We start from the raw sequence: 16,382 nt of genomic DNA, 5'->3' as shown, positions 1-16,382 counted from the left end.
TGGGTCCATGTTGTGGTCGTGTTCTTCTGTCATGGATCGCTGTGTGGCAGGCAGGAGGAGGACCCAAACGCAAAACTCACAGACACGGGGATGAACTCAAAATCACAGCTTTAATGCTGGAATGGCAGAACATAGGAAATACAAAACTAAACTGGGAAAAGTAAACTAACATGCGCAGAGAGACACAGGGAGATCCACACAACATGAGGGAGAACACGACGCCGAACAGAGGGAGACTCAGACAGAAATACACAGAGGGTAAACGAGGAAAGTGGGCACACACGGGGAACACAGGTGACACTGATAATCATAACGAGACAGGGCGGGGTGAACTGAACATGACATGTAGAGGCACAGAGGTTCCGACAGGAGGAGAGAGAGCACGGGGAAAACACAGACATAACGGGCTGGGGAAACATGAAACAACCACAAAGGGAGACGAGGGCTCATCAATACATAGAGGGCACACAGGGGGGAGAGAGCCATGAAGGGAAAAACACTTGGGGAACAACACAACAGGGCAACTCAGAAGACATGGCCTAAATAAGGAACGAAATACGAGAATACAAAAAACTAAGAATACTGGGCCCACATGGCCCAGGACCATGACAATCTGCTATGTCGTGAGTTTAGAAACATTTCGAAACCTCTAAATAAGTGGTACCGAAGCAGAAACAAAGCACCTTTAACCTCTTTACTCCCCGATAGCTGTATTCTGTTCGATGCTTTTCCCTTGCATCTTTTTTTTTGTCTCGCTCTTTATCAGCATTAAAAATAGCAGTGCTTTGCCTTTCTGCCTCATTTTTATTTTCAATGATCTCTTTTGTCTCTTTCTCGTTCACCCCATCTACCAACATGACTGTCCCTAGCCAAGTCACTTCAGGAGTTTGCAGCAGTTTTACAGAACCTGGAGGATGAACGGACACGAATGGTGAGTGACCTACCTAGCTATATTGTCTATATTATAGGTTATTCTTAATGAGAGTGAACGTTTGGTCTTTTATAACCACGGAAACATTAGTCCTCTCCAGAAAATGACTGGCGGCTGTGATAGAAACTGCTGGTACAAATGATACAAATATTAAAATACCTGGTGTATACTGGCGTGTCTGTAACATGGATTTTTATGGTGTGTATATCTGCCTTGTAGATCGAGAATGCCAATGATGTGTTAATTTTGCCGCTGGAGCGGTTCAGGAAAGAGCAAATCAGTGCAGCCAAGGTAAGAAGGGTGACAGTACACACAGAAATGACTTTTAACTGTACATGAGCTGTGGGTTTGTATTGATACATGTATGCTAGCATGAAGAATAAATCAATAATGGCCTTTAGTGCTCCTGGAGCTATTAAAGGATCTGTGTCAGACAGCACCTACTCAAAACATACAGATCAGAAAAACATTCAGATTTTTCTCTCTTTTTTTTGTTCTCGTTTTTATTGTTTTTTGTGCCTTTTGCTAGTTGCCAGGGACACATGCATACAGTTTCACATTAACTCGTGAATGCAATGCCTTTGATTTTGAAACTTTGCTTTACCACAACTAATACACGCCCATTGTCTGGCCTGTTTAGCTGTTGGTAAACCGCAATATGTAATCACGTTTAGAAAATTTAAATGATTAGAGGAGGTGGATTTTGTTTATACATTGAAAAGAGGTCATTTAAGCCAATTGATAGGTGGTAGCCTGGCAGCATGATAATATCGTAGTATATCATGCATAATTAAGTATATGCGGATATGAATAAGACGTTATTGTTGTAAAATTAAAGCAATAGCACATTTTCATATAAGGTGCTGTACGTGCATAAAGTCTAAAAACGGGTCATTTGAGCAGTGTGATGGTGTCACAATATATCATTCAAAATTCAGCTTTTCTCACAAAATAAACACAATACAAATCCTTTACAGGTGAGTAAATACTAAAAACGTGATATTTTAGCTCATTGCTAGGCAGTTGCTTGGTAAGATCATGGCATTATAGCTGATCTAGGGTAAGAACCTTCAGCGGCCCAAGACTTTGGACTACATGTGTGTCTGATGCTCTAGGAATAATTTGCAGAAACTGTTAGAGTAGATGCATGTACAAGATTTTTAATCCAGAGAAACACTCCAGTTTACTCACCTGGTTAGCATTACTGCATAATATCTGACTTTAATACAATAATATACTATAATTATACTATATTTACCAGAGAGTGTCTCGATGCATTTTTAAAAAAATTGGCTATATAGTTTGTAGAGTTGTAGAGAGATGGTTCAGAATACAGGACAGCCTTTAAGAATTTCCAAATACACCAATGATAGAATAGAAGAAATATAAAGTACAATGCTTAAAGATTTTATTTTGATGATAAAATTTCGTGTTTGGAACTCAAACACATGAGTTTAGTTACAGTTGTTGTTACCGCTGCACAGTGACACAATAGGTGCTTTTCATGTATGCTTGGAATAAAAGGCAGCACACTTCACACGAGGCTCAGGGTCTCCCTCTCCTTACGTGATGGGTGTATGTTAAGGTCTGAACCATTACTAAATGACCTGGATAAGAGATTAGAGGAAGACATAAATGCTGCCATAAATCACTGATTCCCTCTTACATGCAGGCTGGGCTCCCTCTAGCAGGTCTGTGTGTGATTTATTTATCTATTTTTTTAAAAGTGTGCTTAAATCTCTTCATTTGCTTCTTATTCTATAGAAGTAAAACATAAGTATACAAAGTTTTTTGATGTTATGATTGTGTTAATTTTTATTTTTTCACACTCCAGAAAAATAGAAATCCTTTAAAAAGATAAAGGATGAACACTGAACTGTACATTTTTAAATAACGCCGGTCCCTGTGCGGTAAATATACCACGCCCCAGCGTCTTTAATCTCCTTATATAGGGTCATGGTGTGCTTGCTCCATGCTGTCATTAGCCATAGGGCGGCAGGGGGTTCCCCTGATGCATTCAGTGTTTTATCAGTACATGATCTATTAAAACATGCCCATGTTGCAGGTCACTGTCTGATTTTGACATTATGGTCAGATTAAAGTGTGAAGCATAATCACTTCAGTTAAGTCACCGCGAGTGATGCACTAATCCTAGTTTAGCCCCAAAAGAACCGATAATATCTTGGCCTGGCACAGTTTCACCTTGTCCCAAAGCTACAGAGCTGGCAGCCGTCTTGCACGGGACCAGTTTGACCAAAATAGCAGCGAATGGCTAACAGATAAAAGATAAATATGTTTAAAATGTGTGTGTGTGGGGGGGGTTACACATCACAGTTTATTTAAGGAAAACTCAAGGTTCAGATTCTAATCTTATTCACAGAGGAATTCACACCAATCAGATTACTGCAGCCAGTAGGAAACATTAGACAAGAAGTCTTTACATAGAGCTTAAGTGTAAGACTAAATTAAAAAAAAAAATGCTGTTTGCAATTCAAGGTCTTTTTGTATAAAAATACTTCACTCATGCAACAATGACGGATTTCTGTTAAAACGCACTGAGAACATCATCATTTCCAGAAATCCTTTTAGTTGTTGAGAATACGTTGTCAGGAATCACTTTGCTCTTGTGTTTGTTGTCAGTTATCCACTTTAAAGTCATTCCAAGTTGCTGCGAGTGACAGCAAGTGCTGCTTTTGTTAAAAAGGTGTGTTTTAATAATGCACGTCTTGTAAACAAAGGATTGTTGGTGCATTTGTTGGCTTTAGATTTGACTGGGACTTCTATGTAACTGTTGCAAAAGAACCTGATTTGATCTGTGATGAGTCAGTCTGGTGGGGTATGGTCTTGCATCAAAACATTTTCAATTACCTTATATTTCTGGGAAAAATTAAATAAATAAAAAAGGAAGACATTTTATCATACTGTGAAGACACTGCCACCTGCTGGCTGAGGGTGGAAGTAACCTAAAGTAAATGAAGTTTAACACCTTTAACTTTTTAACCCAAGCGTTAGGGAAAATAGAAACAAGTCATTTTAATGTTATAAAACCTTTCCTGATGATTTGTCTCACGCAAATGAATTCCTTTCACAAAGGAAGCCTGTCTTTTTTTTTTTTTAGTTTCAAATTTTTCAAAAGGCTGTAATGAAATCTCTAATAATGAACACATGGGAGAGGGCTGCCACGACACTCGTTTCAGACATGATTTCCGCAGAGAATATGACAAATCAGAGAGGCAGACTTTAAACAGAGGCCTTGTTGTTTAGAGGGGCGTTCATCATTTCTGATGCTTTCCGCAGCTGCTGTCTGTTCCTCCTCTGGCCAAGAGCACTCAGCTTCTTGTTGCTGAAACCAGCTCGGCAGTGAGCAGAGATCATCTTACAGTACACATCGTATTATTTTAGTGCCAGTTCCAGCGTTGTTAAAGAAATGGTTAAAAGGAATAATAAAGGCAAAATGAAATCAGCAAATGCACATGCGGCTCACTGATGTTCAGAAATTTCTCTTTGACTTTTGAAATAAGTCCAAGTTATTTTTTGTTTAATGACCAAACAATTGAATATATATTGTTTTGTCTTGTGTATATATATCATTTAGAACAGAAGTGTCAAGTATTCACATTCAGTAAGCACTTCTCTCATACCCCAGTTTGTTGCTTCAAAAGTAAATAAGATTAACAGGCTGGTTTCTCTTTATGCGTCTTACTGTACTGCTATCTCTATCTTCCTGTTGAAGTGACACGTTTTTAAGTTTAATGATCCTAATCTGACTGGTAATTCCAACATTGCCTGTGTAACAGTTTCTTTCTGTTGCTTTCATTCCATAAACACACACCCTGAGCTCTCTGTCCCAGGCTCATCATCTATCAAAACATGTCTGTCTCTCATGTCGCTGATCTCATTTCTGATGAAACAGTCTGTTGTTTAATAACCAGCTGTGCTCCCTGGAGGAAAATATTCATTGCTTTACTCCCTAAAAAAAGGGAATTTGTTATTAGAAAGCTAAAAGAAATCTGCATTATATGAAGTTTGGCTGTGCTCCCTGTTCTCAAATCCTGACTGCAGATAACTGCTAAAATATACTACAGTACATGTGTTGGTTTATTAAAACTGGAGGAAAAACTCCCCGGTACAAGTGTTGAGACAGTTTCGTTAAACTCAGTCAAAAGATTTGTATTTTATTTTTAATTTTTCCCCCCTGTGACAGGACGCCAAGAAAAAATATGACAAAGAGACGGAGAAGTATTGTGCAGTACTGGAAAAGCACCTTAGCCTCTCAGCAAAGAAGAAAGAGGCACATCTACTTGAGGTAAGATGCCGTGTCTGAGTTTAGACCTTGCTGGTTTCTCTGAGCGAGCAGGTTTTACGTGTAACCCTTGATTATCGGTGTGTCAGTTTCCTTAATTTCCTTCTCTGTTGTAGGCGGACAACCAGGTAGATAACGTGAGGCAGCATTTCTACGAGGTTTCTTTGGAATACGTCTTCAAGGTGCAGGAAGTCCAAGAGAGGAAGATGTTTGACTTTGTGGAGCCTGTAAGATGCTACTAAAAAAAGTTCTTCTTCTTCTTTAAAGATGTTGCACACAAACTTTCTTTTTGTAGCAGTGATTTGTGTTATAGTCACACTTTAAGATAACCAAGCACATTAGCTACTCAGTGCTAACTTTTGTTGAGGTATTCCCTGTTTTCCCTTACTTCTTCTAAATTGTCAACCTCTTGCTCAGTCTTCCTGTTATGTTTTCTTTCCTCCACTCAGACACGTGCATTCATTTTTTCTGATGTACATTTTCCCCTATCCCCGTGTTGTTCATCTTTTTTAAATCTTTACCTTCATTCTGTTTTTTTTTCTTCTTCCTGTAGCTGTTGGCATTTCTTCAAGGCCTTTTCACCTACTATCACCATGGCTACGAGTTGGCAAAGGACTTTAATCACTTCAAGACCGACCTCACCATCAGCATACAGAATGTAAGATCAAGTACACACACCACACACACATACAGTAGTGTATCAATGGGGCATTATATCATTTTTTGAAGACTTTCTCTAGTCTTAACCATATTTACTACTTGTCTAACCATAATCTTAACCATGACCCAAATTGACCTTAAAATCACCTGATGAGTACTTCCTGTTATTTCTCCTATAAGGAAAACATGTCTCCACAGTGCAAACAGCAGATACAGTGGGGCAAAAAAGTATTTAGTCAGCCACCGATTGTGCAAGTTCCCCCACTTAAAATGATGACAGAGGTCAGTAATTTGCACCAGAGGTACACTTCAACTGTGAGAGACAGAATGTGAAAAAAAAAATCCATGAATCCACATGGTAGGATTTGTAAAGAATTTATTTGTAAATTAGGGTGGAAAATAAGTATTTGGTCACCTCAAACAAGGAAAATCTCTGGCTCTCACAGACCTGTAACGTCTTCTGTAAGAAGCTTTTCTGTCCCCCACTCGTTACCTGTATGAATGGCACCTGTTTAAACTCATCATCTGTATAAAAGACACCTGTCCACAGCCTCAAACAGTCAGACTCCAAACTCCGCCATGGCCAAGACCAAAGAGCTTTCGAAGGACACCAGGAAAAGTATTGTAGACCTGCACCAGACTGGGAAGAGTGAATCTACAATAGGCAAGCAGCTTGGTGTGAAAAAATCAACTGTGGGAGCAATCATCAGAAAATGGAAGACATACAAGACCACTGATAATCTCCCTCGATCTGGGGCTCCACGCAAGATCTCATCCCGTGGGGTCAAAATGATCATGAGAACGGTGAGCAAAGATCCCAGAACCACACGGGGGGACCTGGTGAATGACGTGCAGAGAGCTGGGACCAAAGTAACAAAGGTCACCATCAGTAACACACTACAACGGCAGGGAATCAAATCCCGCAGTGCCAGACGTGTTCCGCTGCTGAAGCCAGTGCATGTCCAGGCCCGTCTGAAGTTTGCCAGAGAGCACATGGATGATACAGCAGAGGATTGGGAGAATGTCATGTGGTCAGATGAAACCAAAGTAGAACTTTTTGGTATAAACTCAACTCGTCGTGTTTGGAGGAAGAAGAATACTGAGTTGCATCCCAAGAACACCATACCTACTGTGAAGCATGGGGGTGGAAACATCATGCTATGGGGCTGTTTTTCTGCCAAGGGGACAGGACGACTGATCCGTGTTAAGGACAGAATGAATGGGGCCATGTATCGTGAGATTTTGAGCCAAAACCTCCTTCCATCAGTGAGAACTTTGAAGATGAAACGAGGCTGGGTCTTCCAACATGACAATGATCCAAAACACACCGCCCGGGCAACAAAGGAGTGGCTCCGTAAGAAGCATTTGAAAGTCCTGGAGTGGCCTAGCCAGTCTCCAGACCTCAACCCCACAGAAAATCTGTGGCGGGAGTTGAAAGTCCGTGTTGCTCGGCGACAGCCCCAAAACATCACTGCTCTCGAGAAGATCTGCATGGAGGAATGGGCCAAAATACCAGCTACTGTGTGTGCAAACCTGGTAAAGACCTATAGTAAACGTTTGACCTCTGTTATTGCCAACAAAGGTTATGTTACAAAGTATTGAGTTGTATTTTTGTTATTGACCAAATACTTATTTTCCACCCTGATTTACCAATAAATTCTTTACAAATCCTACCATGTGGATTCATGGATTTTTTTTTTTCACATTCTGTCTCTCACAGTTGAAGTGTACCTCTGGTGCAAATTACTGACCTCTGTCATCATTTTAGGTGGGGGAACTTGCACAATCGGTGGCTGACTAAATACTTTTTTGCCCCACTGTAACTAACCTGTTTGTTGCCACTTGGTTTTCCAAAGAAAATTGTTTCTATGTTAATGACCCCACAGCTAATTTAATTTATTACAACAGAAAGCACTTTTTTGATGAGTTAATGGCTTTATGTAGTATATAAAAGTATTTATTTAGCATTATATGGTCCAGTTAGAATAAACCTGATGAATAATGCAGGATCGCCCTTACTTGTGATGTGTGTTTTTAACCCAAAGATTCTCAACTTGCAGCTTTAAAATAGGCCTTCAAAACTTGTTCATTCTGCAACATATAAGGCTTGTTATGTACTTTCCCATCTACAAGTTGAATTTCTGAGGAAAGATCTGCACTCCTGTGTGCTTTTGTTGGCAGACGAGGAACCGTTTTGAGAGCACGCGGTCGGAGGTTGAGAGTTTGATGAGGAAGATGAAGGAGAATCCACATGAACACAAGAGTGTCAGCCAGCACACGATGGAGGGCTACCTGTATGTGCAGGAAAAGCGTAAGTAAGCCACATACAACAGTGAACGAGTGTGTGTGTGTGTGTGTGTGTGTGTGTGTGTAACGAGGTATAGTGTGTGGATGTTAGTGGCATCTTGTTTGGCTCACACGGTGTCAGAGCAGCAGAACAAACAAGCCATAATGAATCAATGGTTGACAAACTCAAGTCTGATCTGTTGGAGACGTGACAGCAGCTCTGTCCACGTGCGGTAGCCATGGTAACACTAAAGCACTAAAAGAGGTCTGACCAGGACTCGTCCTTTTCTTTTTTTTTTGGTTCTTGTTGTTTTGACCCTGTCTCCAATTCACCCATTTTCTTTTTTTCTCTTCTCCTTTCTTGTGTTTTTGTTTTTTTACCACTCTTCATCTCTATGTTTTCTATCTATCTTTAGGCTCATTTGTATCTACTTGGGTGAAGTACTACTGTACATACTACCGTGAGTCCAAGAAAGTCACCATGGTCCTGTTTGACCCTAAGTCTGGAGGTAAAACGGTGAGTAGCCTGTGCTGTTAAAATATACAGATAAAATCACAAGTTCACTAACAAAATCCAGGTTTGGACTTGTATGGGAGAAAAAAAAAGTACACATTCAGGTTCACTTCACAAGTGCCCTCATATACAGGCGCTCATGCAGGCATTCATGCAAATGTGCTTCGTCCCAGTGTGGATAAGCACAACTTGGTGTGTGTTTTTATTTAGTTATTTTTTTATTATTCCCCATGCCCGTACCACTGTTTTCAGCAATCAGCTCAAAAAGCTGTGCGTTTTCATTCGGTCGCACAGTCACAGAGCGAGATACTGGTTTTACGAGCAAGTGCTAACGACTTCTTCCACGTCACCCTTAATAGGTGAGAGTGCAGTGTGGGTGAATAATGTTCTGAGTAAGCAGCAGTAAGCAGAAAATGTTGTCTCCAACTGTTTTCTCAGAGACCTATCTCTGATCGCCCTCCACCTACAAACCGATTAAGCCAGAGCTGATATGAGCCCGAAGTGCAGCTCAGTTCTGAGAAAGTTGCCACAGTTTCATTTTGAGTAACTGAAGGAAACTTGGAAACATTAAAAGTCACAGAAAACCCTTTGGCTTTAACACAAAGCTCTGAAATCCAAAATAGCAAATAAATAGTAGGTGGACTGCACTGAAAGAAAAAAAAAAAGCACTCACTAATGACATCAAACCTGGCCCATCTGCGCTTTGCTTTAGAGTATGGCAATAAAACCTGTACTTTGAATTGGTATGACACCAGAGTGTGTAGCCATCTGTAGATTGTGAGTTATCACACTCATCTACCCATCCATTTTCTTCCCCGTCTGTGGCCATTTTAGAATCATCAATAAAACTAAGTACTAGTTACTACTACTACTACTAAGTTGTGGGAAGAAGCAGGAGCATCTGGAGAGAACCAGCATAGGCACACAAAGAATCCATGAAGGCCCCAGCAGGCTTGCAGATTCAAAACCAGTATACCAGTATACCTAACCCTAACAATTGTTACTACCTTTGAAAAGAAGTGATGTCACCATAGCATAAATTGTATAATATTGTTGCTACAGGTAGCAACATTGTCTGTCTGTGTTTTCTTTACTTATAAGAAAACCAAGCTTTTGAAAAGCTAACAAGCTGAGTGTCTCATGGATAATGTGTGAAATGGAAATAATATTGCTGTAATCCTTTATATTGGTTATAAAACTGCCAGATGGCACTCCCCGCACATCAGTTTATAGTGTCTATTTCTTCATATTGTTCTTTTTAAAGCACATATGATTCATTGCTCAGTTCAAACAGCAAGTCTTACTTCTAAAATGGAAGTCAAGGCAAATTTAAAATGCTAAATCTTCAGTTTTACTCCAACGTAAGATATATTTCAACCAGTGATTCATTTCTAATAATAATAACTATATGCTACATACTGGGGGTTTTTTTTTTTGTTTGTTTGTTTTTCTGCCCTTGCCTCTGTATAATACGCCTTATCGGACAAGCCTTGGAGCACAGAATAAACTGCTATTTAGGTCTTCTGTTTGCGACGGGCAGCCAATTAGAAAAAAGTCGGCTTAAAGAGAGGAGGAAGGGAGCTAAATGTGCTCCTTTCAGACAGGATATATTGACGACCTGCACCAAGACTCCATATGGGAAAAGTACAGAATATTTTAATCAGTGAATCTTGCAGAGCTAGTCTTAGTATGGAGCTGAAAATTACCGTCCTGGCTATTAAATTCCACTCAAACAGTATGGTTGCATTATGATGTCTTAAATGCTCTTCATGTGTTATTGATGTACTACATTGCTTCTTGCTTTTGCTGTGTCAGGGAGAGGAAGAGAGCTTTATTCTCAAGTCGTGCACCAGAAGGAAGACGGACTCGATAGAAAAGCGGTTCTGTTTCGATGTGGAGGCTGTGGACAGGTTAGTGAATATTCACCCAGCTTTCTTTTCACCGGGTTTTACTTTATGTGTCATCGATATGAAAGATTTGGTTAAATGTGGTTCAGTCCCAGCTCATAATCTCAGGATTAGCATGGGCTTTTTTCCTTTTTTTTCCCCTTTTTTTTTTAAAGCAGGATGTAATTACAGCGAACCAACACATGAGGGCACTGCACAGTTGGTGTGAGCTTGAAGATTGAGGCTCTTTTTCCTGTCTGACTCAGCCCTCTGTGGCATTTCCCTTCTTATACCGCCTCCACTGTTCCTGTCCACTCACACACAACTTCAGCTATCCTCTATCACACCCTGCCTATCTGTTAACCATCCATCTTTAGGCTTAACTCAGGTCCTTTAGGAACACAAAGCAGTCTCACTCTTAAGCGGGACAGATTGCTGTGGTACAGTAACTCATGCTCCGTGAAGCAGGTTTATTTTAGAGAGCCAGCTCTAAAACATAAATCTTCAAATTGATCAAAACAGTCTGATCACTGCATACACAGACTCGTTCCTGCAGGATCCTGATGGGGGGGAAATGTAGCAAATTATCAAGAGCAATAGAGACGGCATAAATCATTTGTTTGGCATTATAGACAAGTTTGTTTTTTTTTAACAGAGCTTTTAACACAAGGAGGGGGCGTTTATAACACAAAGGCAAGAGTGGCTACACTGACAGAGTTACAGACTGCGTCAGTGCTTATTCATTCTTCTTCCGTCACAGTGACTCGGAATAAGAGGAGGGAACGGTGATCATCTCTGTGATGAGTTTCCCATGCAAACACAGAATTTAAAGCAGCACAAAATAAAAACAAAGGCCAGTAAAATTGCACACAAAACGAAAAGTATGAAGAAGACGGTAATAGGAGCAATACATTACATATTCTCTATGCAAAATACAAAATCATGGAATTAACAGAGCCGGCTTTGTTATCAAGGATTTTTACGATTTTCAGGCTTTATAACCTCCGAAGAGCTGGTCTCAGTTTAAATCATGAGTACGTGCGCATCACACGTTGCCTGTGTGGATGATTTTTCGCTGCTTAGCCTAATGAATTCTTGTTAGATGCTGAATTTTCATGCTGTATTCGTCATCTTTTTGTTATCCTTTTAAGGGGAAAAATCTGATCGGAGCTGCTGATCATGTGATTTACTGGAACACAGTAGTATAGTCATAGCTCTGGCACCCATAAATGAATATGTTTTGCTATAAAAAGAACAAGATTGGCATTTATCTAAGAATGGGCACATCTATTAAGTAGTTTTTAGTTAGAACATATAACTACTTAGTTGAAAACCTTCATAAGAATTTCTTTAGTTGATAAACTTTTTATTTAAATACAATGATTTTATTACAGTTGTGGTTCGATTTATAGGTGCCCCTTGTTGCACCAGTTATCGACATGTTTGTCTTTGTGTGTATTTGTTGAGTATTATTATTTGATGATGTAACACCTAATGTTTGCAACTCACCTGTATGTTTGATAAGCTTATGTGCCTTTCCTGTTATTGCTTGTGTGCGAAGGCCGGGAGTGATCACCATGCAGGCTCTGTCGGAAGAAGACCGTAGATTGTGGATGGAGGCCATGGATGGGAGAGAACCGGTAGGTTGCCATGGTTACCAGTTTGTTCTCATGTGACACAGACAAACAGGAGAGTGAGGCCGAGACAGAAAAGGGGATGGGATGAGAGCTAAACAAACCACGAGGTGTAATTGGAAAACTGTTGGCTCAAATTCTGCGTCTTTTCCTCAGCACATGCTGTCCACGTCTGGTCACATTTAGAGAGACACAACATAAGTCTGAGAGGGATAATTTGGTCTTTATGCTCCACAACAATCAACACATCAGCTTTCTGCCAACCAACTTCCTCAGCACTTGGTTTATACCTCCTCGGTGTACAGCATTTTTGCTCTTTGGCTGGAAGTCTATTTTAACGCTCTTATTCAGATGTGTTCTTGTTCCAACACCTCTCTCATGTCTGCATTCAAGTGTGCAAAGGTAATCCACATTCAGGAGCTCACCACAAGTTGGAACACGCGGTTGCAGAGTTCAGGGGAACGGTCATAAAATTAAAAAATGCTGGCGATCTTGTTCTCTGGCTCCTACTTCTCGTCATTACAAGCTTGCCACAGATCATGACTGTGAAATACCAGCAGCAGACAAAAGGATGGATCTGAGCATTAGAGTCATAGCTACTGTATTTTCTATATAATGTGACTTTTGATAGAAATAATAAGTGGATATTCCCTAAAGAACCCTGACTATATGCTTGCATAACTAGATTTATCTATATTTATATTTATATTATAGCATGTGAAACACTGGTAATGTACTTACGTTTGCTTCCCTAATTAAGCATAACTGTGAAGTGTTCTGTTCTTTATTTCTGCAGGTGTACAACCTCAATAAAGATAACCAGAGTGAAGGCAGTAAGTGTCTTTAATTTATTTGGATTGAGTTGATTATCGTTGCCATCTTCAATTAATATATAAGACCTAATAATACTTGTGCCTAAAAAAGTGCCAACAAACTTTTAGGTTGGAACACTGTGTTTTTAGTGATGTTAAAACAAATCAGTAGTTGGCTCAGATTCATTCTTGTCGCTTCCTGCTCCATCAGTGGCCCAGCTGGATGTCATTGGGTTCAACGTGATGAAAAAATTCATCTATGCGGTGGAAACGCGAGGTACAGTGTCAACCCACGTTATTTCCTTTGTTGTTTTTTTTAAATGCTCTGTAAATCTTTTTGCTTCTTTGCTGTGATACACTGTATTTTTTTATCCAATAAACTTTATCGTCTGCTGTATCCAAATCATTGACAATAGTTTCAATAAATATCAGAAGATAATACTGTTTGTGGACTGTTTGTTTACAGTCTTCTCGTGAATATTTTTACTGCATTCAGTGTTGCAGTCACCGTAAAGCTCTCAATGCTGCCATGCGTTTTTAAGGGTTTATCTCAGTAGAACTGAAGTTTTTCTCAGTTCATTTGATACTAAATAGAATTTTTAGGAATATTATTTCTCTCTCTTTTTTTTTAAATATTTGCACCAAAATCATTGCAAATAATCTAAAAAAATAAATGAATATTTTTTATAATGCAGAACATTGGTTTGCATGAATTGAAATTCTGTTCAGGAGTTATGAGTGCGATTTAAACCTTCCTGATGTGTCTGGACATCGCTCCCTACAGATCTACAATATCAATACCTCTTTTTATCTGTTGCACTAAGAGCACCCATTTCTGGTCACTCTGTACCTTTTCATTGCTTTGTCAGGTGGTTTTGTATTTAGCTTATATATGAAGGTAACCTTGGATTTCTTAGCTGGGACAGGTTTGCAATGGGACAGATAAAGATTAAACACATTAAATTTATATGAGTTTCATGCTGATGCCAAAAAAGTGCATCAAAGCACAACAATGTGGTGCCTTTTTTTCTGTTCATGCCTTATTTGGCACGATTTTAAATTGGTGAGAGGAAGACACATCGTAGTACATTAATAACACTTTAACACATACAGAAGAGCATCTAAAGCATTTATCAAAGTAGAGGAACTAAAGTTTCGCTGGTAAAAATCCCCTTGCTGAAATCTCCACGTGCTTGCTTGAGGGAGAATTTTGTAGTATCATAAAGTCCTGATCTTATCATATCAGTTACAGATGATCTCTTGTCTCCTCCTTCAGGTATCGATGAACAGGGCTTATACAGAATCGCTGGCGTCAACTCCAAAATACAAAAACTACTGAGCTTGGCTATGGGTAAACACTGAAGCACATGAATAAAAAGCACATGTTTAAATTGTATCAAAACAGTAACTAAAATATCTTTTTAAAAAATTGATCTCTTTTGTTTCTTTCTTTTTCTCTTCATATTTTTGTCCATCAGATCCAAAGACGTGTGCTGACGTAGAGCTGGAAAGCCCAGAGTGGGAGATTAAAACAATAACTAGTGCTATCAAGCACTATCTCAGGTTTGTGCGAAAACTCTTACATAAATGCAAACTCACAGTGATTTCATTTGTTCTTCCAGTGTTCACCGAGCATGAGTGCATTTTAACCTCCGTGACCGTGATGAATGAATTAAATGTGCTTTTTGTGTCTTGGAATTATTCCTCTTATTCTAAATTATAGCACTTTTCTGCACTTATCACATAATAACTTGTTAAAAAGACCTCTGGCCTGAATATATTTTGCTTGATTTTGCTGTCATTTCTATCATTTGTGGTCTGTTTTTCTTTATTTTATATATGTTATTTACTCAGAGTTAATGCTGTGTCAAAACTGCCCGATATTCTGGTCATTATATTGCACGTTATAGTTAAATTACTTCCTCTGGTGCGGTGCAACAATAAGAGAAGGATTGTGATTGTGGGAAGCCAGAGATGAGCAGCTGAAATGGAAAGAAAATGTAAGGAAGGAATGAGAGTAGCAGAGGTGTTCATGCTGTGCTCAATCTGCTGTAGCTAAATGAATCTATGCTGTTCACAACACAAATCCACAGGCATACAAAGATTCGTATTCATTCGGTTGCCCGCAAGCACTTCGCCGGTACATAAACAGACAGATTTATAGAAACACCTGCTGTCAATTCTCTCGTACATACACCCATTTACACCATCAAGACCTCAAGTCAGGCCTCATTGAAGACCAGCAGGTGCCATTATTCACATCAGGCAGTAGGAGAAAGCTCATGTCAAGCTGGTGTGTAGAGAGAAAATATCAGAAGGTGAAGAAAATAGAAAAAGATAAATTGAAGAAAAAATGTCCCAACTAAACACCTAGGAATTATTTTGGTCTAAGCTACTAGATAGCAGTCTCCACTATCATAAAAAGAAGGAGTATCTTTTGTAAGAATAGTCTTTCCTTCCTCAAGTAGAGTTCCAGACTTCTAGAATGACTGCCAAGGCAGATTAGAGCTGTTCTGGCTGCACATGGTGGTCCAATACCATACTAAGACACTTCATCCTGGTGTTTCCTTTAATTTCTCTCCAAACTGTAGTGAGATGAGTGCTCGTACAGAACTCTTCAGATTTATTGGTTTTTCCAGAGAAGCCAATCCTAAGCTCTTGTTCCATTTTCCTTGCTGATAATCTTCTCCTGACATCTTATGTTTCCAGAATGCTACCTGCACCTCTCATGACATACCAGTACCAGAGGAGCTTTATAAAAGCTGCCAGTGAGTAGTTTCCTTTTGCCTCCTGATATCTCGTTTTCTTCACAAAATGTCTGTTCAAGCTGTTTAAGTTGTTTAAAGCCAACCTTGATATTAAATAGTGCAGACTTCTCTTCAAGGCTACCTTGGATAAAAATCGACTAGACAATGCTTAAATAGCTTTTGTTTGTTTTTAAATTAAGCTAATCCTGTTGATTCATTTCAGTTTATAAATGGTTGATTGGAGTTGGTGAAATTTTGCATTATGTTGGTTCTGAGAATAAAAAGTCTTGCACAAACACAAAAACAAACAATGACACTGTGTTGGGGGAATGACCCAGATTCGGATCCTGCTCCATGCCAACTTTTCAACAGGCTAAAACTCACAGCTGTGCCAGTGTGAAAGCTGCCTCTAACTATGTAAAAGAGAAATGAAAATTCAGATTCAGAGAGTCAGATTTTACAGGAGACTCAAAAATCCAGGAAGTATTCCTCCTGGGTGTTAAACACTGATTATCTACATCAGGATTCCCTAGAAGGTGAGACCTGCAGCTTCTTATTTGAACTTGTTAAATTGCAGCGTGGCTGTTATCTCACAGTTAGAGAGTCTTA

At 39.4% G+C, this 16,382-nt stretch overlaps 1 protein-coding gene across 3 annotated transcripts in view; it reads left to right on the top strand.

Moving 5' to 3' along the window:
• Positions 1-16,382, top strand: part of LOC147320926 (rho GTPase-activating protein 26-like) — an 88,898-nt gene that overhangs the window by 47,560 nt on the left and 24,956 nt on the right. For all 3 annotated transcript variants that reach the window (XM_086309183.1, XM_086309185.1, XM_086309184.1), the window contains exons 4-17: positions 870-931; positions 1,151-1,222; positions 5,136-5,237; positions 5,351-5,461; positions 5,788-5,892; positions 8,076-8,205; positions 8,597-8,697; positions 10,510-10,604; positions 12,142-12,220; positions 13,011-13,047; positions 13,238-13,303; positions 14,303-14,377; positions 14,505-14,589; positions 15,736-15,794. In XM_086309183.1, the coding sequence (XP_086165309.1) occupies positions 870-931; positions 1,151-1,222; positions 5,136-5,237; positions 5,351-5,461; positions 5,788-5,892; positions 8,076-8,205; positions 8,597-8,697; positions 10,510-10,604; positions 12,142-12,220; positions 13,011-13,047; positions 13,238-13,303; positions 14,303-14,377; positions 14,505-14,589; positions 15,736-15,794 (1,179 nt within the window). The remainder of the gene's footprint in view (positions 1-869; positions 932-1,150; positions 1,223-5,135; positions 5,238-5,350; positions 5,462-5,787; positions 5,893-8,075; positions 8,206-8,596; positions 8,698-10,509; positions 10,605-12,141; positions 12,221-13,010; positions 13,048-13,237; positions 13,304-14,302; positions 14,378-14,504; positions 14,590-15,735; positions 15,795-16,382) is intronic.

Source organism: Aulonocara sp. 'chitande type north' Nkhata Bay, linkage group LG10, assembly GCF_057382095.1.
Source record: "Aulonocara sp. 'chitande type north' Nkhata Bay isolate Kocher_YH1m ecotype deep benthic linkage group LG10, A_spYH_male_GT1.1, whole genome shotgun sequence".
Lineage (NCBI taxonomy): Eukaryota > Metazoa > Chordata > Actinopteri > Cichliformes > Cichlidae > Aulonocara > Aulonocara sp. 'chitande type north' Nkhata Bay.
Note: the sequence above shows the minus strand (reverse complement) of the source record. Positions and strands in the feature narration are given on the sequence as shown.